The 22,424-nt window shown below is 40.1% G+C and overlaps 1 protein-coding gene across 2 annotated transcripts in view; it reads left to right on the top strand.

Annotated features, from left to right (window-relative positions):
• The window catches only part of LRRC36 (leucine rich repeat containing 36), a 72,977-nt gene that overhangs the window by 35,051 nt on the left and 15,502 nt on the right, over positions 1-22,424 (top strand). Inside the window, exons 5-8 of one of the 2 annotated variants that reach the window (XM_047792662.1) lie at positions 1,265-1,353; positions 13,682-13,809; positions 16,300-16,351; positions 21,317-21,757. In XM_047792662.1, the coding sequence (XP_047648618.1) occupies positions 1,265-1,353; positions 13,682-13,809; positions 16,300-16,351; positions 21,317-21,757 (710 nt within the window). The remainder of the gene's footprint in view (positions 1-1,264; positions 1,354-13,681; positions 13,810-16,299; positions 16,352-21,316; positions 21,758-22,424) is intronic. The other variant, XM_047792664.1, reaches the window with a different exon arrangement.

Consider the following 22,424-nt stretch of genomic DNA (forward strand, 5'->3'; position numbering starts at 1 on the left):
GCAAGGCCAGGGATTGAGCCCGAAACCTCATGGTTCCTAGTTGGATTCTTTAACCACTGACCCACAACAGGAACTCTGTTTTTGTTTGTTTGTTTGTTTTTTTAAAGCCTTTCTGAATTCCAGGTACCCCAACCTATAAAATGGAGATAATAGACCAATAGATTTTATGATTAAATGGAATGGTGGGTGTGAAGTGCCTGGCTCAGTTTAGGCTGTCTGTACTTACTGTAGTTCCCAATCTTACTGTACTATATCAATCAAGTGCAAACACTGCCTTTCTTGTCTCTTTTTCTAACTAATGGCTATACTTGTCTCCATTATAATTCTTGGTAGCAGAACCTTCTTTTCTGTGTCCTAACTATGAGTTTTTTAATTCTTTTTTTTTTTTTTGGTCTTTTTTCTAGTGCCACGCCCGATGCATATGGAGGTTCCCAGGCTAGGGGTCTAATCTGAGCTGTTGCTGCCAGCCTACACCACAGCCACAGCAACACGGGATCCGAGCCACGTCTGCGACATACACCACAGCTCATGGCAATGCTGGATCCTTAACCCACTGAGCAAGGCCAGGGATTGAACCCTCAACCTCATAGTTCCTAGTCAGATTCGTTACCCACTGAGCCACGATGGGAACTCCCTGAGTTTTTTGATTCAAAAGAAAATATCATTTTATAATATAAAATATTATTCCCTCTGTCAAGAAAACAGTAAGTTCTGAATTTTCTGGCTTTCATACTTCTTAAAAAAAAAGTATAGTTATTTGCAATGTTGTATCTGGCTTTCATATTTCATTTATTTTTTAGGGCCACACCTGTGGCACATGGACGTTCCTAGGCTAGGGGTCAAATCAGAGCTGCAGCTTCCAGCCTACACCACAGCCACAGCAACTCAGGATCCAAGCCACATCTGTGATCTACATACACCATAGTTCACGACAACGCTGGATCCTTAATCCACTGAGCAGAGCCAGGGATTGACCCTGCATGGATACTAGTTGGGTTCATTACCACTGAGCCACAATGGGTTTTCATACTTTAAAGGCTTTCATACTTTAAAGGCTGAACTGTAATGTCTTTCTCTTCCATTATTCCCAATGAAAATATTATGGACCTTTTAAAAATAGTTTTAAATTTAACATTTGTTAATATATTCTAGAGCATTTTAAAAAAGATGTGATCACCCCCGAAATAATGTTTTCGAAATAGCCTTTACTCTGATGATCTCAGAAGGTTCTTTTGAGTTTTAAATGAATTATTCAATGTGACAGCTCTAGGGAGAAGACAATGAAAAACTGTGTAACACATGAGAGCTCTGTATCAAAAGTCAACATTGATGTTGATAGCAGGATTGAAACTGGTAAGTTTTCCCTCTCTGATCACAAAATGATTAAAACATTAGTTGTCTCTGTTTTCATGATCAGTCTTGGGTAAGATGAAGACAAAATAGCTGAGAAATTAACATAGATTTGAAACAACCACAAGATTTACTGGCTTGTGTTTTTCCTCCTTTCTTTCACTGCCAATAGGGCCCTCCTTATTGAGCCAGGCCAAAGCCAGAATCCATCAGAGTGCACAAGCTGTACTGAGAGTTCAGTTTCATTTACATCACTTTACATCATTCGTACATCCTGAAAACTGCATTGCCAGTCGCAGGATTCATTAGCCAGAGACTCAGGACTCGTTTGCATCAATGCATCTCACACCCTTGGTCTTAATAGGCTCCTCCACCTTGAACCTTTGCAGCTGTAGAATCTTTTGTGTTGTGCTATATTCTTGGGGATTGTTGCCTGTAAGCACCATTGGTAATCCAATGTGAATAGTTACGCCACATCAGTGGTCACGCCACAGGCTAGGAGAAAGCTTTGCACTACAGAAATTGCACACAGTGGGCCCTTACCAATTAATTTGGCACTCAGCAGATGACCTTTGACTTGAGAAAGCTTTCTTCTGTATCAAGGCCTCTGTCCCTTTGAAGAGTCTGTTGAATTGTATACAAAGTCTAAAAATTGTTAAAATCTCAATAATAGCTAATGGATTGACTCTGTGGTTTAGATATTAAGGGTTTTCTGTTTGTAACATACAGTATTTTACTTTTCTGACTTCTTTTCTATCCATGTGGACATTGAGAAGTTATTTTCACAGTTTTTGATGGTGAAATAAGCCATAGTAAGGTATGGTTTTTGTTTTCCTTTCTTGGTTGTCTCAGTGCATGTAAGTCAATGGATCATGGATTGCTTTAATTAAAATAGCATTTTTAGTATTTCAAAATTCAGGACGTATTAGAATAATTTTGGAAAATACTGAAAAGCATGAAGGACTTTTTTTTTTGTCTTTTCCAGTGCCGCACCTGCAGCATATGGAGGTTCCCAGGCTAGGGGTCCAATCGGAGCTGTAGCTGCTGGCCTACGCCACAGCCACAGCAACGCCAGATCCAAGCCGCATTGGCAACCTACACCACAGCTCATGGCAACACCAGGTCCTTAACCTAATGAGCAAGGCCAGAGATTGAACCTGCAACCTCATATTTCCTAGTCAGATTCGCTAACCACTGAGCCACGATGGGAACTCCAAGAACAGTATTTTAATCACTCATAAGCCTATCCCCTAAAGAGAATGCCAGTTAATTTGGTATACAGCTTTCCTGTCTTTTTCTAAGTCTAAGCATTTATATATCCATTTCCAGAAAGACAAAGATACAGCAAAGCATAATTTGACTGCCTCTTTTTGTATGATCTCAATTAAACTTCATTTCTGTCATGTTATTAGCACACACAAAAATTCACTCCATAAATTAAAATGTTTTGAAGTGCACAGTTTCTACTGAAATCAAACTGCTTTACTAGACATAGGACCCATTGCTAAAGGTTCTCAGAAGCTCCAGCTGTTGCCTAGTTTTTTTTTAATACAAAATTTATTTTTCTACTTTGAAACATTAAAGAGCTTTGCTTTTCACTGAAAATTATGTTTGTGCTAGCTCCCTTGGGAGTGCTGCCTGTAAGCACTATTGGTAATTCAATATGACTAAAGTGGTTATACCCTGTTAATGGTCATGCCACAGGCCAGGAGAAAACTTTCTGGAAAATAGTTCCCACTAGCTCAGTTGTTGAAAACAGTGCTTTCCCACCAATCATTTAAGATGGCAGGGAAACTCCACTGTCTTGGATCCTAATCCTCTTCTCCTAACCACATAATCTTTGACTCTTTCAAAGGTCCCTCTCTCTTTTCCCTTACCCTTAAAATAAGCATACTTAGGCTATGTCTTCAGACTCTCTTCTTTCTCTACTGTTTGCCCTGTTCATTTCATCTCTTTCTTTTATTTCCTCCTGTAGATGACTTATAAATATGCTGGTCTAGCGTTGACAAGCTATACCTGTCTCTCTGTACCAGTCCACCGTTTCTGTTGAGCAACTATTAATAGATACTTGGGATCACTACTGGATTATTTTCCAGCCCCTCAAGCTAAACATATTAAAACCCCCAATGAATCCCTTTCCTCCAAGCCCTGAACAGCTCTTAGGGTTTCATTAATGTTACCACCACTTTCCCATTACTCAGGCTCAGAACCAGAGTGAGGTTTGATGCGGCCCCTCCCCTAAAGTCCAGCTGAATTCACTATACCTCTATACCCTATAGAATAGTATAATATAGTGTAGGTTAATTCACAACTAATGAGCCTTCTTTTCCCTTTCCTAATAATCTTTTTTTAAAATTTTGTTTTCTTTATAAAAAATGTATCGAGTAGTTTGAAAAGTACTTGCTTTCTTCTCATTTATAACTTGCACTGTGGAGTTAGCATCTTTTCTATGCCTCAGAAAATTTTCATACTCCTTTCTAAGTCTGAATCAGCTTCCAAATTTTTATCCTTTGTGCTGTCAATGTCATGAAACATCTCTGAGTGTTCCTTCCGTGTGAAGTTTATCAACATCATTTCCTCTGAGACATTCATCCTCTACAATCACTTTCCTCACTTAAAACTACATTTGCCTTCCCTAAGTCCTGCTTCCTGAATATCTAGAACTGTTTCTTGAATGGCAGCAGTGTTAATATTCCCATGGTCATCTTTATCTTCATCTTCGATAATTCCATTTATATTGTATCAAAATTCTGCAGTTTTTGCACTATTTTACAAGTGAGGACTGCCTGTAATTCTTGGAATCTGGGTGCAAATTTCACAGTAGCATCCCTTTTTATTTGGCTGCACCCATGGCCACAGTATGCAGAAATTCTTAGCCCAGGGATCAAACCTGCGTCACAGCTGCAACTCAAGCCACAGCAATGACAACACCAGGTCCTTAACCTGCTGCACCACCTGGAAACTCCCCACAGTAACATCCTTATCTGAGCTTGCAGCTTTCCTAGATAGCTTAACATTAATCATTTCATGTTGACTTCTGAAATGATGAAACCAATCTTTTTGTTTTTCTTTTGTCTTTTGAGGGCTGCACCTGCAGCATATGGAAGTTCCCAGGCTAGGGGTTGAATCAGAATTGCAGCTGCTAGCCTATACCATAGCGACAGCAATGTGGGATCCAAGCCACGTCTGCGACCTAAATCACAGCTTGCAGCAATACCGGGTCCTTAACCCACTGATCAAGTCTAGGGATCGAACCTGCATCCTCATGGATACTAGTTGAGTTCTTAACCCACTGAGCCACAACAGGAACTCTGAAACCAGCCTTTACTGGCAATAAATAGTTGTCGTTGTAATTAGCATTTTCCTTCAGTGTATCAACTGACTTCAATGCCAAAGTGATTGGGATTTGTTTTTGTTGATAGTCCTCAATTCAAAGTAGAAATAAATGCTCCATTTCAACCATAGCTTTCTCTTCCTGGTGCAGTTTAAACTAAAAGATGTTGAAGTAGCTTTACCTTGTTTTTATTTATTTTTATTTTTTTTAATTTATTTGGGTTTTTTTTTTTTTTTTTGCTTTTTAGGGCCGTACACAAAGCATATGGGGGCATAGGCATAGGGGTCAAATAGAAGCTGCAGCTGCTGGCCTATGCCAGAGCCACAGCAATGCCAGATCTGAGCCACGTCTTCAACCTACACCACAGCTCATGGCAATGCCAGATCCTTAACCCTCTGAGTGAGGCCAGGGCTCAAATCGGCAACCTATGGTTCCTAGTCGGATTTGTTTCCATTGTGCCATGACGGGAACTCCCAGCTTTACCTTGTTTTTATATTCATCAGACTTAAATATAGTTTGTACTATAGCTTCATGTAGCCCTAGGTCTTGTCCTGTCTTTGCTTTGCTGTGGCTATATTAAAATCTTCCAACCACATCTAATTTTACTTTGAGTGTTATCACTTCTCATTTCTTTGCTTTTCTGTCATTATTTGTTGACCAATTTCCTCTTCTGATTATACAATTTTGTAAAATGTCACATGGGTTTATTACTGGGAGACAAGGAGGCAACATAACTACATGCTTTACTGTCTATTACTCATGGACATTCAGTGACTAATCACCAAGACTTTGAAGGAAGTAATGTAACTGGTTACTGTTCATGATGCATATCTTTTATTTGCATAATGATTTTGGAATAAAGAGCTAGCAGCAGAGTTCCCGTCGTGGCCCAGTTAATGAATCTGACTAGGAACCATGAGGTTGTGGTTCGATCCCTGGCCTCGTTCAGTGGGTTAAGGATCCAGCGTTGACGTGAGCTGTGATGTAGGTTGCAGACTCGTCTCGGATCCTGCGTTGCTGTGGCTCTGGTGTAGGCTGGCAGCTACAGCTCCAATTGGACCCCTAGCCTGGGAACCTCCATATGCCGCGAGAGCAGCCCTAGAAAATGAAAAAAAAAAAAAAACCTTATGCAATAATTCACTTAGTATTGTAACAACTAAAAATTCAGCCATGTTGTTGAGGGACAGTGAAAACTGATACTCATGCATGTTGAAATGGTGCAAAGTAAGGACCACCTATATCTTATTACATAAATCTTCAAATTCTTGATAAATCTGATAAATGGTGTTCTCTCAGAAAAACACCCTTCAATTTTATTCCTCCCCTGCATATTTCTAGTAATTATCTTTCAAGACCCAGGAATCTTTTTTCAATATCTCCAAGAATATAATCCCTTGATATGAATCTTTTTGTCTAGGATCTGGATAAGTAAACAAAAAAGAGAAAAGGAACAATGTTGCTTGGAAGTGTAATTATTCTTGCCAGATTCTTCTTTTTTTCTTTTGTCTTTTCTAGGGCTGCACCCGCAGCATATGGAGGTTCCCAGGCTAGGGGTCGAATCGGAGCTGTAGCCACCAGCCTACACCACAGCCACTGCCACGCCAGATCTGAGCCACACCTGCGACCTACACCACAGCTCATGGCAACAACACCAGATCCTTAACCCACTGAGCGAGGCCAGGGATTGACCCTAAAACCTCATGGTTCCTATTTGGATTCTTTAACCACTGAGCCACAGCAGGATCTCCGCCTTGCCAGCTTCTTAATTGCCCCATTGTGGCAAAGGATCTTGCAAAAGCAGATCCTTTGAATTACAACTTGATATTTCTGGAGTTCCCATCATGGCTTAGCGGAAATAAATCTGATTAGTATCCATGAGGATGAAGGTTTGATCCCTGGCCTCGCTCAGTGGGTTAAGGATCTGGAGTTGCCGTGAGTTGTGGTGTAGGTTGTATATGCGGCTTGGATCTGGCATTGCTGTGGCTTCAGGGTAGGCTGGCAGCTACAGCCCCAATTCAACCCCTAGCCAGGGAACTTCCGTATGCCTTGGGTGAGCCCCTAAAAAAGAAAAAAAAGTTGACATATCTTCTTGTGAGATTCTCATTCAAGGTATTAAGATCACATACCTATGGTCAGCCATATCAGTAACTCCTGCAAGATCTTTGCATCAAGGAATTTATCACAATTCTTGCTGTCTCAGGAACACCAAGCCCCAAATAGCAAGAAGATGCCCCGAAGTTTCTTGGTAGTGGGCTGCAGCACCCGGGACATGGTGCCAAGTCAGGAGTGAGGCCTCTCCTTTCCCCAGTGCATGGGAGTAGTCTTTGCGCTAACTCCCAGTGTAGCCAGGTGGGCTGCAGGCCAGGGTGGGGACCCTAATAGTCTCTTAACAGGCTTACTTAATAGCTATCATACTTAATAGCTGTTATGGTGTCTTGTCTTACGTTTAAGGCTTTATTTTTGTCCATGGTGTGAGGATGTGTTCTAGTTTCATTGATTTACATGTAGCTGTCTAGTTTTGCCTCACCACTTGCTGGAGAGACTGGCTTTTTCAACCATTTTATATTCTTGCCTCCTTTGTTGAAGATTGATTGACCATAGGTGTCTGGGATAAGCTGCTTTTTAAAATATCTTTTTATATACTGAGTTTCTTAAATTCATGTTTCTTAAACTGGATTCATAGTCTCAGAGTTTATAAGAATATTGAGTTTGAGAAACACTATGTGAAAAGGCATATGCCAAAGAAGCTCAGAGTGTGCGAGGAGCAAATGGGGAAAAGTTTTGTGGCAGATAGAAAAACAAAGCCATCTGCCCTTAAATTCTTGAATGTGCTGGGATGGCCTAAAAGCGGGAGGAGAGCACTATGATTGGCAGTATTGGGGTGAAGAGCTATGGGAAAGTGGTAATGAGCATAGCAGGTTATGGAGGCAGTTGAGTGATGATGTGGTTTGGATAGAAGATTTGTGTTATGTAGAAGGTCAGATTATTGGAAAGCAATGGATGCCTTACTAAAGATAATTGGGATTTCCTATTGTGACTCAGCGGAAATGAGCCCTAATAGTATCCATGAAGATGCGGGTTGATCCCTGGCCTCACTCGGTGGGTTAAGGATCTAGTGTTACTGCAAGCTATGCTTAGGTCACATATGCAGCTTGGATCCAATGTTGCTGTAGCTATAGTGTAGGCTGGCAGCTGCAGCTCCAATTTGACCTCCAGCCTGGAAACTTCCATATGCCTCAGCTGTGGCCCTAAAAAGAAAAAAAAAATCAGGTTTGGAATAGCAGAGACCTCCCAACATAGTGGCTTAAACAAGATAGAAGTTCAGGAGTTCCTGTCGTGGCTCAGTGGTTAATAAATCCGACTAGGAACCATGAGCTTGTGGTTTCAATCCCTGGCATCGCTCAGTGTATTAAGGATCTGGCATTGCTTCGAGCTGTGGTGTAGGTTGCAGACGTGGCTCAGATCCCGCGTTGCTCTGGCTCTGGCATAGGCTGGCGGCCACAGCTCTGATTAGACCCCTCGCCTGAGAACCTCCATATGCCGCAGGAGCAGCCCTAGTAAAGGCAAAAAGACAAAAAAAAAAAAAAAGATGTTCATTTCTCTCTCTTAAGAAAGTTTAGATGTTGGCATCAGAAGTTCATCAGAGGTGAGTAATGGGTATGGTTGGGGGCAAGTGACAATCTCTGCCATAATGGAGATGAGAGCAATTTAGCAAATAAGTGTATGACTATTAGACAGTTCCTGTGAAGAGAGGCTAGGCATATTAGGAAATGATACAACAGTGTCCAATCTTTAGATACTTTCACACCAGAGATTTATCTGATTCAGATAAATGATTAGGTTACCAGTCAGGCTGAGACATGAGTTCCACTGTGGTAGAGATAAAAACTATAATGGAGAGGCAATGGCAGTTAGTATTGACTGGGGACCTGGAAAAAGGTTTCATGAAAGAGGAGACATTTAAGTTGGGCATTCAAATAGAATTCAGTGGGCATAGTTGGATGTTCAATACACTGAGAACAGAAGAAGCAGCAATAACAAGTGAGACAGATTAGGAAGTTGACTTAGCTTATAACTGGAGCTAAGGTGTTTTACTAAAGCCAAGTTGTAAAAGGCCTCTTTGCTAAACATTTTCTTTTTCCTTTTTTTTTTGTCTTTTTTATTTTGTCTTTTTCCAGGGCTGCACCCACAGCATAAGGAGATTCCCAGGCTAGGAGTCTAATTGGAGCTATAGCTGCCGGCCGCAGCCACAGCCACAGCAATGCAGGATCCGAGCCGCGTCTGCGACCTACGTGACAGCTCAGGGCAACGCCTGATCCTTAACCCACTGAGCAAGGCCAGAGATCGAACCCGCAACCTCATGGTTCCTAGTCGTTTGTTTCTGCTGCGCCACGATGGGAACTCCTACTAAACATTTTCATTTTAGTCTCTTGAAAATTGGTAACAAATGTTTTAGGTGGCAAGCATGATTAAATGTGTGATTTAGAGAGATAACTCAAGCTTAGTTAGATGGGAAGCAACTGGAAGTAGTAGTCCGAGTGGGGGATAATGAGGATCTGTCCTGACATAGGGTGGTAATAATAGTGTGAATGCAAATGAGGAGATACAGATTAATTAAATCCTTGAGAATATGAGAAGAAAACTTGGAAATAAAACATTAAGTGTTTTTAACTGCAGTATATTGCTAAGGGAAGCCAAACTTCAAAGAGTTGAATTGTGAATAAAATACATATCAGATATTTAAGGGGGAAAAACACAAAGTTACTAAAATTACAGGCAGTCTGTTCATGGTGTGAAAAAATGATCGATTATTATCATATCTACAATAGTTAACATATATTAATGTTTTAGAAGTCAGGGATTAAGTTGTTTTCACTGGGGATTAGGAACTGAAAGGAAATGGCAGTTCTTCTAACTAGTGCTAGACCCATTATTTCTGCTCTTAAAATTTTATCTCAGTGGAATCTAGGATATAAGATGTTTGCTAGAGGAATTTCCATGGTGGCTCAGTGGAAATGAATCTGACTAGCATCCATGAGGACATAGGTTCATCCCTGGCCTTGCTCAGTGAATTAAGGATTCGGCATTGCCGTGGACTATGGTGTAGGTCACAGATGTGGCTGGGATCCTACATTGCTGTGGCTGTGGCATAGGCCAGCAACTACAGCTCTGATTAGACCCCTAGCCTGGGAACCTCCATATGCTGTGGTCACAGCCCTAAAAAGACAAAAGACAAAAGACAAAAAAAAAAGATGTTTGCTAGAGATCAGCATCCAAAGCAGGGGTAAGTGGAAGAAGGAGGGTTGAAAAGGACTCCCCCTCAGAATGTCCCATATTAAAATGTCTGAGCCCCATTGAGTTGCTGGATGTGGACTGCCTCTGGAAGGGCATGACATCAGGAGGTAGTTCTCTGTAGCTGGGACAGACTCTGAAGTGCAAATCAAGTCCTCCCTTGAAAGGAATCTGGGCAGTGCATCCCTTTTCAGCAACAGATGGATTGCAAGGTTTTTGGCCAAATGTGTGAAGCAGGGTTTCATTCACCTAAGATTACTGGTAATTGAAGTATCCAATTCTTAGTTCTTTGTCATCTGTATCAGCATTATAAAGCCATTTTTTCTGTCATTACAAATAGCAAAAAATTTTCAGTAATAAAAAAGATATTGATTTATGGTCCTCTCACATTGGTTATATGAGTGTAAAAATGTGGAGTGGACAACAATGTCAAAAATACATCTGCTTTTTTTGGAGTTCCCTTCCTGGCTTAATGGTTAACAAACCTGACTAGGATCCTTGAGGGTGGGGGTTTAATCCCTAGCCTTGCTCGGTGGGTTAAGGATCTGATGTTGTGGTGAGCTATGGTTTAGTTCACAGATGATGCTCAGATCCTGTGTTGCTGTGGCTGTGGCGTAGGCCAGCAGCTGCAGCTCCAATTTGACCCCTAGCCTGGGAACTTCTATGTTGTGGGTACAGCCCTTAAAAGCAAAAAAAAACAAAAAAAAAATTTTTTAAATTTAAAAATATACACTTTTGGAATTAAGTATTGGATATATTTTACATCTGAAGAGAAAAGAGAAGAAGTTGAAGTATAAGACAAAAAAATTAGAATGTGAATTGCTTCTTTTTCCTGATTTTTCCTGATAGTGGTATATAACATGCTTAGTCATAATGTGGCAGACCAAGTGGCAGTTTATCTTTCTTAGGATTGAGCCTATAGCTTGAGTATGACACCAAAAGCATAACAACCAAAGGAAAAACAGATGAATCATACTTCATAAAAATTTAAAACGTTTGTGCTTCCAAGGACATTATCAAGAAAGTAAAAAGAAAACCCAAAGAGTGGGAGAAAAACATTTGCAAATCTTATGTCTGACAAGGGCCTAGTATCCATTCTGTTTTAAAAACTCTTATAATTCAATAACAAAAAGACAAACAGCCCAATTATAAAATGGGCAAAGGACTGAATAGACATTTCTCCAGAGAAGATGTGCAAATATCCAACACATGAAAGATGTTCAACTTTTCTAGCAAGCAGGGAAATACAGATCAAAACTACAAGGAAGATACCATTGAATATACACTAGAATGTCTAGAACTGAGAGAACAGATAACAAATGATGGCAAGGATGCAGAAAAATTGATACCCTCATATATTTCTGGTGGCAAAATAAAATGGTATACTTTTTTTTTTTTTTTGCTTTTTAGGGCCACACCCATGGCACATGGAGGTTCCTAGGCTAGGGGTCTAAAAGAAGCTACGGTTGCTGGCCTACACCACTGTTAGAGCAATGAGGGATCTGAGCCATGTCTGTGACCTATACCACAGCTCACAGCAACATTGGATTCCCAACACACTGAGTAAGGCCAGGGATCGAACCGCATCCTCATGGATACTAGTCAGATTTGTTTCTGCTGTGCCACGACAGGAACTCCATGGTATACGTCCTTTGGAAAATAATTTGGCAGTTCCTCATGAAATTAGAGTTACCATTTGACCTAGCAATTTCACTCCTGGAAATATACCTAAGAGAAATGAAAACATATGTCCACAAAAGACTCGTAGAGGAATGAAAGCAGCATTGTTCATAATAGCCAGAAAGTCTATCAACAGATGAATGGAGAAACAAAATATGGCCTATCCATATAAGGCATGTTATTCAGCCTAAAAAGAGTTGGAGTACTGATACATGTAACAATGTATATTTTGAAAACATCATACTAATTGACAGAAACCAGACATAAAAGGTCAAACATTGTTATTTTATCTGTATGAAATGTCCAGAATAGGCAAATCCATAGGGTCAGAAAGTATATTGATATTTGCCAGGGTCTGGTGGGGAGGAGAGAATTGAGAGTGATAGTCAATAGAGTTTGTTTAGGGGTGATGAAAGTAGAAGGTAGTGATGGTTGTACAGTTTTGTGAATACTCTAAAAATCACTGAATTGTATTCTGTAAAAGGGTAACTTGTATGGCATGCACATTATGCATCAATTAAAATAGCTCTCTCCCAAAAAAGTGATTCTGTTGAACTTGGTAATTGACATTTGACATGAGTGAGGGAAAATCAAAGAAACAATTTTTTCTCTTAAGGTGATAGCTGAAACCAAAGAGAAGGTACGACAGCATTCAGCAGATTTCAGACCTTGGGGGATTTGTTTGAACCGAGAGCTAGGTTGAAAGAAAAAGAATCTGTGAATCTAGAAAATAGCACTAGCTAGGTAGGATAACCAGGATGGAGCAAGGTCTTGGACACCTGGGAAGTTTGTGTTATTCTATAGAAAAAGGGTAAGAGGAGCCTGGAATCCAAAGTCACAGCTTACTAACCTTTCTAATTTTCTACTAAGAATCAGATTATATAAACAGAAATTTCTGCTTCACCTTGTTTTTTTTTTCCTGTGTTGCTATTGCAAAAGAATCAGAGAACATAAACTTTGAGAGCTTATGTCACTTTGAGAAAAACAGTTCTGTCAAGTACAGTGGTGGAAGAACATCTTGTATTGAAATAATAGGGTATTTCATTCCCAGAAAGCAACTCAGAAGTAAGAAGCATTTTAAAGACCCAAATGGACTGAGAGGTTAGATTTTCAAAAGGCTGGCCTTATTCTCACTCTGTGCCCTCAGTTGCCCTGCCTTATAGTAGCTTTCTGTTGACAGAGCCTACACATAGGAACTAGCAGAACTAGCACTTTGTAAGGCCCAAATATGGCATTCTTCTCTATGAAACAGATCTTGATTAGTTTTGTTTTTTTGTCTTTTTTTTTTTCCTGGTCTTTTTGGGGCCACACCTGTAGCACATGGAAGTTCCTAGGCTAGGGGTGGAATCAGAGCTGTAGCCAATGGCCTGGGCCACAGCCACAGCAACACCAGATCGAAGCCATGTCTTCAACCTATTCAACAGCTCCTGGCAACCCCAGATCCTTAACCCACTGAGCAAGGCCAGGGTTGGAATCTGCATCCTCATGGATACTAGTCAGATTCATTTCTGCTGTGCTACTATGGGAACTCCCTAATTAGTCTTTTTCTTTTTACAAATGTGGAAACCAAGGCAGAAAGAAGCTGGTTTGAAAGGACAAATCACTGCAGACTACTGATTAAAGCCCTGGAGATGCCTGACATCAGGAGTCGATTTCCTGCCATTTCCCCCCATAGCTAGGAATGTTGAATTGGTATTAAAGTTCAACATATATTCACTTCAGAAATGTGTAAAGTATTTGTTTTCTTCTTAATTTCTGTTGAGCACTTCAGAATTTATGAAGCCATTTCCTATCCATTAACTTATTTTAACCTCTCTTCAACTCTAGGAGATAGGCAGTTTAGATTTTACCGTCACTGTTTTATAAGTGGAAAGCTTGAGAAGAGATTAAGCAATTTGTCCAAATTCACTTGGTTTCTAAGTAGTAGCTCTAGAGCTAGAAGCTCTCAATCTTATGACTTCCTTTTTAGTATTCTTTCCATAAGACGTTGCCTTTAAAGTGCTTCATTGTTTTTTTTTAACACAGACTCCAACAAAGGACTTTTTATTCCCTTCCCCAACCCGGAAATAAAGGATTCCCCAACAAGTACTTCCGCAGCCCAGGACAGTGGTATACCAGATCAGAAATTAGACACTTTCCCATTAGGGACACAGGTAATGTATTCACTTTCCTGTTAACTAGTCAGTTATTAATACTATTAATCCAGTGGACCTTCAGTTATCTTTGAAGGCCTAAGAGGACTTGTTTGATGAAGTTATGTTATTAGACCCTTTAAAAGGAAAGGGCAAGACAGGATGCAAAGGACCTTCTACATTAATTTCAGTCTCTCCTTTCCCTTTCCCCCACTAACCTGATCAAAGATAGTATGTTTATATATAATAATTTTAGCACATTTATGCCAGGCATTTTGGCCCTCAAACAGGGATACTACTGTTACAGGTTTTGGCTGGTTTTAAAATTTCTCCTCTCTACCTAGTGTCTCCATCTCCTATTACCTGTCTTCTCACATTTTCTATCTCTGCCTTTTAATTCCTGAATTTTAACATCTCAGGGGTGGTTTTCCACTGCTGCCTCTTTTTGGAACATAAAAAGGAAAAGGTAAGGGGTAAAGATGGCATAGAAATTGTGGGCAGTAAAGAGGAGGATGTCACGCAAAATGGTGAAGAATTAAAAATAAGCTTTGTGGGAGTTCATTACTTATTTATATGAATGAATATGATGCAGGAAGCAGAATGGATTACCTTATATTCAACTTCTCCCTTTTTCTGCATTTTCTTTGATAAATTATGAGCAATAAAATTGCTGAAAATAGCCAGAAGGAGAAAGAAGGAAGAGCTCTGATTAATCCACAATTTGGATAATCAACACTGTACAAGTAAAAATATAGTAAGATTTCTTTTCAGGTTGAATTTGTAATACCTTCATTTTATAAAAGGACAGATTAGCATTTAGTTGCTTGCCTTGTTTTTGGAGATTATGCTTGAGTAATTTAGAAACTATTTCAATTGCCATTTTTGGAAATGCTTGGTATTATTTTAAAGGAAATGAAGATAAAGCATACTCTAACCTACAGTTTAAATAGCACTTTTTTTCCCTTTTTAAGGCTGCATCCGTGGCATATGAAAGTTCCTGGGCTGGGGTTGAATTGGAGCTGTAGCTGCCAGCCACAGTCACAGCCATAACAATGCTAGATCTTAACCACATCTGCAACCTTCACCACAGCTTGTGACAGTGCTGAATCCTTAACCCACTGAGCAAGGCCAGGGATCAAACCCACATCCTCATGGATGCTAGTTGGGTTCTTAACCAGTTGAACCACAATGGGAGCTCTCAAATAGCACTTTTTAAGGTAAAAAAAAAAAAATCTCTGAAATTACTTCTTGAAGTGAGAGAAAAAAGGACATTGAATAACCTGCTGTATGTCTTCTTAGTTTAAGAAATAGGAAGTCAGATTTCTTTCTCTGTGTAATTACCAAAAAGATAACAAATACTTGAAGATGAGTTTTTAAAAAGCAAACTCTAGATGGCTTTGTACATTGTATCAATCCTTGCTTAATGATGCCTTAGAATTAATTTTCAGCCTATTAAAAAGTCCCATAGTGGAGTTCCCGTTGTGGCGCAGTGGTTAACGAATCTGACTAGGAACCATGAGGTTGCAGGTTTGATCCCTGGCCTTGCTCAGTGGGTTGAGGATCCGGCGTTGCTGTGAGCTGTGGTGTAGATTGCAGACGCGGCTCAGATCCCGAATTGCTGTGGCTCTGGTGTAGGCCGGCGGCTACAGCTCAGATTAGACCCCTAGCCTGGGAATCTCCATATGCCGCAGAAGCGGCCCTAGAAAAGGCAAAAAGCCCCCCCCCCCCAAAAAAAAAAGTCCCATAGCTCCTATGGTTGATACTCAGCTCTACCAGAGGTAAAAATAAGTATGGGAGTTTTTAAACAGAATTAAGTTGGAAAAGGTGGTACCATCTAACTTCTGTTCTGAGCTACCTAAAGCAGAGCAAATAAAACATTTCACTGCTTGGTATGTCCTTTATCATTTAAGGATACTCTGTCTTTTCAAGGCATCTCCTTTCCTGCTCCAAAGCAACTCTAGAATCTCTTTGTATTGTGGCTACTTTATTTTGGCCATACCCTCAGCATATGGAAGTTCCTAGGCCAGGGATCAAACCCAAGCCACAGCAGCAACCAGAACCTCTGCAGTAACAGTGATGGATCCTTAACCCGCTACACCACAAGAGAAGTCTGTGGGTATTTTAAAATATACATGGAGTTCCTGCTGTGGCACAGCAGTTTCAAAGTCTGACTGCAGCAGCTCAAGTCACTGCAGAGGTGTGAGTTCAATTCCCAGCCTGGCACAGTGGGTTAAAGGATCTGGTGTTGCTGCAACTGTGGCATAAGTGGCAGCTGCAGCTCAGATTCAGTCCTTGGCTCAGGAACTTCCATATGCTGTGGTTACGATCATTTGAAAAATAAAAATAAATAAAATGGGCTTAAATCTGGGCATTTTCTTGAAGGTCTATTTCCCTAGATTGCAAAGATGGACTTGCTTACTAATAGGAAAATATTCTGAACCCCCCTGGTCTGGTAAGCTCATGTCTGAATGCCTACTAACTCCCTTTTCCTAAACTTTTAAACTTTTTTAGGTGCAAGAAGTGGCAGGAAGGGAGATACCAAGTGACAACCACCAGGAAGATGGTAAATATTTTGCTCAAAGTATTTTTTTCTGCGTGAATCAGAGAAATCTAAATGTGATGGAATTTGGGGGAGGATGGAAATATCTCAGCCCTGAGGCAGTACATAATGAATTCTTTAATGTTTTCATAATGTGCTATCCCAGGTGCCTAGTGACCTGTGAGGCTTTTCTGGTTGAAGAGTAGATATTCTCACTTCCTTTGTTCTTTTTCTATTTGGCTGACTATTCCTTGTTTCTTTTTCTTAACGTTTCTTGCCTTCTTTTGGATTTATTATGTTTTAATCACCCATTTTTTTCTTCCTGCTAGTTTATAAGTATTACATTCTTCCTATACTTTTGGTATTATTACCTAAACTATAATGTATGTCCCTAACTTGTTCAACTTTAAAATTAGTCAGTACTTTAACTCTTTTCTTGGATAATTCAAAGACCTTAAAGTGCTTCACTCTTTTAATCTGTCCTGATTTATATATTACTATTATGGATTTTAATGATCTATGTATTTTTTTAAACTCAAAAGGTGCTATTTTTATACAGTGTTCATTTAAATTTATCCATGTATTTACCACTTTGTTTGCACTTTACTTTTTTTCCCCCAGATTTCTCTTCTGAGACAATTTTGTTTTAGCTTACAGTATATCTTTTAGAATTTCCTTTAGCTTGGATCTACTGGTGATGAACTCTTTCAGCTTTTGTTTGTCTGAAGATACCCCTATTTCGCTATCATTCTTAAAGAGTATTTTGGCTGGATATAAATTTCTTTTCTTTTCTTTTTTGTCTTTCTAGGGCCACACTGGTGGCATATGCAGGTTCCCAGGCTAAGGGTCTAATTGGAGCTACAGCTGCTGGCCTATGTCACAGCCATAGCAATGCCAGATCCAAGCCTCATCTGCGACCTACACCACAGCTCACAGAAACCTGAGATCCTTAACCCACTGAGCAAGGCCAGGGATCCAACCCGAAACCTCATGGTTCCTAGTTGGATTCATTTCCGCTGTGCCACGATGGAAACTCCGCATATAAATTTCTATGTTGGCAGTTATTTATTTCAGAATATTGAAGATATTCCACTGTATTCTATTCTTGCTCACCCCCTCTGACTGCTTTTAAGATCTTCTAATTGTCTTTGATTTTCTAAAGTTTCACTATGATGGGTGGACTTGTTTTTATTTATCCCATTTGATAATTTTTGTATCCTATTTTTTCCTCTCTTGTCCTCCAGAGACTCTTGATTAAGTAAATGCATGTTAGAAACTTTCGGTCTGTCTTCTTTGTCTCTTATTCTTTTATATTTTTCTTTCTTTCTTTCATTTTTTTCTTTTTTGGCCACCCTGCAGCATATGGAGTTCCCAGGCCAGGGATCAGATCCAAGCTGCAGGTTTGACCCAAGCCATAGCTGTGGCAATGTTGGATTCTTAATACACTGTGCCAGGCTGGGATCCAACCTGCATCCCAGCACTCCCAAGATGCAGCTGATCCCATTGAGCCTCAGCAGGAACTTATCTTTTATATTTTTCTTTTTCTTTTTTTGGTTTGGTATGCATTCTGGGTAATTCCTTCTGCCCCATCTTTAAATGTACTAGCATTCTTTTCCCCTGTGTCTAATCTGATGTTAAGCTTGTCTGCTGAATTCTTTTTTTTTTTTTTTTTTTATGGCCACACTGCAAGCATGTGGAAGTTCCCAGGCCAGGGGTCAAATTGGAGCTATAGCTGCAGGCCTATGCCACAGCCATAGCAACACTGGATCTGAGCCGCCTCTGTGACCTATGGTGCAGCTTGTGGTAATACTGGATCCTTAACCCACTGAGCAAGGCCAGGAATCAAACCTGCATCCTCATGGACACAATGTTGGATTCTTTACCCGCTGAGCCACAGCAGGAACTCCTGTCTGCTGAATTCTTAATTTCAATAATTTTGTTTTCAGTTTTATAAATTTATTTATTTTTCAGATCTTCTGGGTCAGTTTTAAAAAATATTTTTCTAAAAATTAAAGTGTAGTTGATTTAGAGTATTGTGCCAATTTCTGCTGTACAGTGAAGTGGATCACTTTTTATGAGCAGAAATTTTCTATTTCATTAAACATAGTAAGAATAGCTGTCGCATAGGTTGCATCTATTCTAATATCTGATGTTTTAGCGTGTCTGTGTTGTCTTTTTTTCTACTCATTCTCACTTGTATTGTCTTATTTGTTTTGGATATCTGCTGGCTGTTATATATATATATATATATATATATATATATATATATATATATATAATTTTTTTTTACTTTGTTTATTTTTTCTTTGCTTTTTTTTTTTTTTAGGGCCGCAACCTGTGGCATATGAAGGTTCCCAGGCTAGAGGTAGAATTGGAGCTACAGCTGCCGGCCTAAACCACAGCCACAGCATCACAGGATCTGAGGCACGTCTGTGACCTACACCACAGCTCATGGCAATGCCGGATCCTTAACCCACTGAGCAAGGCCAGGGATCGAACCTGCAACCTCATGGTTCCTAGTTGGATTCGTTTCTGCTGTGCTACAATGGGAACTCCTGTTATATTTTTAAAACTATTTTTAGGAATGATTTAAAGTCTTACATGAAGGTATCTTTTCCAGATAGATTTTCTTTTCTTTTGAAAAAAAAAAATTTTTTTGAAGGTTTTTTTTTGTTTTGTTTTGTTTTTTTTTGTCTTTTTGCCATTTCTTGTGCCGCTCCTGCAGCATATGGAGATTCCCTGGCTAGGGGTCTAATCGGAGCTGTAGCCACAGGCCTACGCCAGAGCCACAGCGACGTGGGATCCGAGCCGCATCTGCAACCTACACCACAGCTCACGGCAACGCCAGATCCTTAACCCACTGAGCAAGGCCAGGACCAAACCCTCAACCTCGAGGTTCCTAGTCAGATTCGTTAACCACTGTGCCACGATGGGAACTCCTGAAATTTTTTTTATTATAGTTGATTTATATCCAGATCAGATTTTCATTTGCTTCTACCAATTGCCTGGGGCACTGTCACTCTGGGATTGCCTTAATCTATCTCAAGGCTTGAGGTTCCTTGGATCACCCAGATGATGCAAACCTGGTTTACCAGTATAGAAGGGCTGATTCATTTCTAGTTTACCTTTTACTCTGAAGACTGTATCCTGCTTAGGGTTCCATCTTAAATCCTGCTGAGTGGTAGTAGTGGTGGTGGGAGATGGCAAGGGGGTGGTTTGTTGTACTTCTTACTTTGGTTGTGTTTTGGACTTGGATATTTATACCTTTCACCCTAAAACTCCTTAAATTAAATGTGACTTTAAGTGCTAGAGTCATCTATATGAATTCTTGCTGTTTTCTAGATTTTGGCCTTGAAATTTCTCACTAACTTGTTAGCTCTTTGATGCTTTTAAGAACATATATCATCACTCTTTTAAAATATCTTCAGGGGAGTTCCTGTCATGGCTCAGTGGTGATGAACCCGACTAGTATCCATGAGAACATGGATTCAGTCCCTGGCCTTGCTCAGTGAGTTAAGGATACAGCATTGCCATGAGCTGTGGTGTACATCGCAGATGTGATTTGGACCCTGTGTTGCTGTGGCTATGGCATAAGCCATCAGCTACAGTACTGTTTTGACCCCTAGCTTGGGAACTTCCATATACCGGAGGTGCGGCCCTAAAAACAAAAGGCAAAAAATAATTAAAATAAAATATCTTCAGGAGTTCCTCTTGTGGCTTATCGGGTTAAGGACCTGACATTATATCTGTGAGGATGTGGGTTCAATCCCTGGCCTCAGTCAGTGGGTTGAGGATCTGGTCTTGCTGCAAGTTGTGGTGTAGGTCACAGATGCGGCTCAGATCTGGTGTTGCTATGGCTATGTTGTAGGCCTCAGATGCAGCTCTCATTAGACCCCTGGCCTGGTAACTTCTATATGCTGCACAACTGGTTGTAAAAAGAAAAAAAAAGAAAAGCTAACTCAGAAGTAGTATTTTTGTCTCCTAAGGGAGCTCTTCTAGCATATGAATCTCTGAAAGCCCCGGAGAGCCCCAAGACTTTTCTTTCTGTCTGAAGCTCTTCTTGCTGCACTCTGAGGCTTTTGGGAAAAAGCAGATACACCTGTCTAAGAGAAATGCTTTATAGTTGAATTAGGGGTTTTCATAGGAAAACCACTTAATTGGCTTAGGACAGTGGTTCTCAATGTGTGAACCTAGATCCTCTGGGTGGAAGTTGGGGGAGGGAGTGAGTTTAGTTTAGCCTTATTGTGATAAGTCTATGAAATCGTAGATCTACTAACTATTGTCTGTACACTTAATACATAAGATCACAACTACAGTCATGTGGGGGTGTACCAAAATAGTGAAAATAGTGTGTAGAAAACTCTGACACTATAATTTTAGAAGGAAATTCATAAGGGATTATGTTGACATGAAGTTTACTTCCAGCATGCTACGAATTCTTTATACAGTGTCCAACGTGTTTTGTGTTCTTCCATGTAAGAGTCCTTTCATCAATTCGTGGTATCATTTATCAAAATTATAAATGGAGGAGTTCCCGTCATGGCTCAGTGGTTAACAAATCCGACGAGGAACCATGAGGTTGTGGGTTCAATCCCTGGCCTTGCTCAGTGGGTTAAGGATCCGGCATTGCTGTGAGCTGTGGTGTAGGTTGCAGACTCAGCTCGGATCCCATGGCTGTGGCATAGGCCGGCAGCTACAGCTCCGATTAGACCCCTAGCCTGGGAACCTCCATATGCCGCGGGAGCGGTCCTAGAAAAGGCAAAAAGACAAAAAAAAAATTATAAATGTATGTATGTATATATAATGATTCACTTTACTGTACACTTGAAACTAATACAATTTTGTAAGTTAACTATATATGCTCCAAAAAAATTATAACCCATCTATTCCTGAGAACTTTTTTTTTGGTAGGCAGAGGTTTATCCAGTAAACAGGAATACCCTAAGAATTCTCATTTTACTTTGTTTTCCCCCTCTTGGTGATGGTTAGAATTCAGACGCTATTCACCTCATCAGTCCACAATTCGATCCCCAGAGAAGATGGCTAGAGAAGGGTACCGGATATCTTTTTTGGACAATAAGTCTTCAGGCTCTTCTCCAGAAAAGGACTTCATACCAAAACCTGATACTTATCAGCTTACCCATGACGCCTCATTGGGTAAACGCCTGGATGTGGGTGATTCTAACCAGATTCATCCCTATCAGTTACCTTCAGATGTTGGTCTAGAAAACTGTGATAGTCATTACTCTCAAAATTTATCCCTGCATGGAAGTCTTGGTAAAAGGCCTCAGAGAACCAAGAACTACCGAGAATATGGCACAAAGCCTTCAAATAACATGAAGGCCACCACATCCCATTCCTGTGGAGACTTGCTAACTTCTCTGTCAAACCCTGACTCCAGCACTGGAAGGATTTTGAAGCTTAGTTCAGGTAATTTGAGAACTGAAATATTGGAGTTAACGTTTCTTAAATTACATCGGTATTTCTTAGATTGTATTTCATGTCACCAGTAGTCCATAGAGCCTCTGGAAATCTGTAGGGTATGAGTTTAATATGATAGCTGTATTACTACAGAAAATTTGTAACAATGCAAACTTCACAACTGTATATTATTTTAGTTAAATAGTGTCCTAGGACGTTTTTCTAGTAACATCTAGTCTTCTCTGGCCACAGTCACTTATATTTTCAGTTACTTTTTCAGAAAAAGCTAGTTTCAGGGTACATGGTAGAGGCCACTCTTCAGTAATTTATTTATTTTTCAAAATTTATTGAATACCTATGATGTGCTAAAATACTATTCTAGCCCTGCAGATAAAGTAGCAAACAAAAATAAAGTTCCAGGAGATCTTGTTGTGGCACAGCAGAAATGAATCTGACTAGGAACCATGAGGTTGTGGGTTCAATCCCTGGCCTTGCTAAGTGGGTTAAGGATCTGATGTTGCTGTGGTGTAGGTCACAGATGCATCTCGGATCCTGTGTTGCTGTTGCTGTTGTGTAGGCTGGCAGCTGTAGTTCCGATTCAACCCCTAGCCTGGGAACCTCCCTATGCCACAGGTGTGGCCCTAAAAAGCAAATAGTAATAATAATAATAATAGTA

This window comes from Phacochoerus africanus, chromosome 8 (genome assembly GCF_016906955.1).
Source record: "Phacochoerus africanus isolate WHEZ1 chromosome 8, ROS_Pafr_v1, whole genome shotgun sequence".
Classification (NCBI taxonomy): domain Eukaryota; kingdom Metazoa; phylum Chordata; class Mammalia; order Artiodactyla; family Suidae; genus Phacochoerus; species Phacochoerus africanus.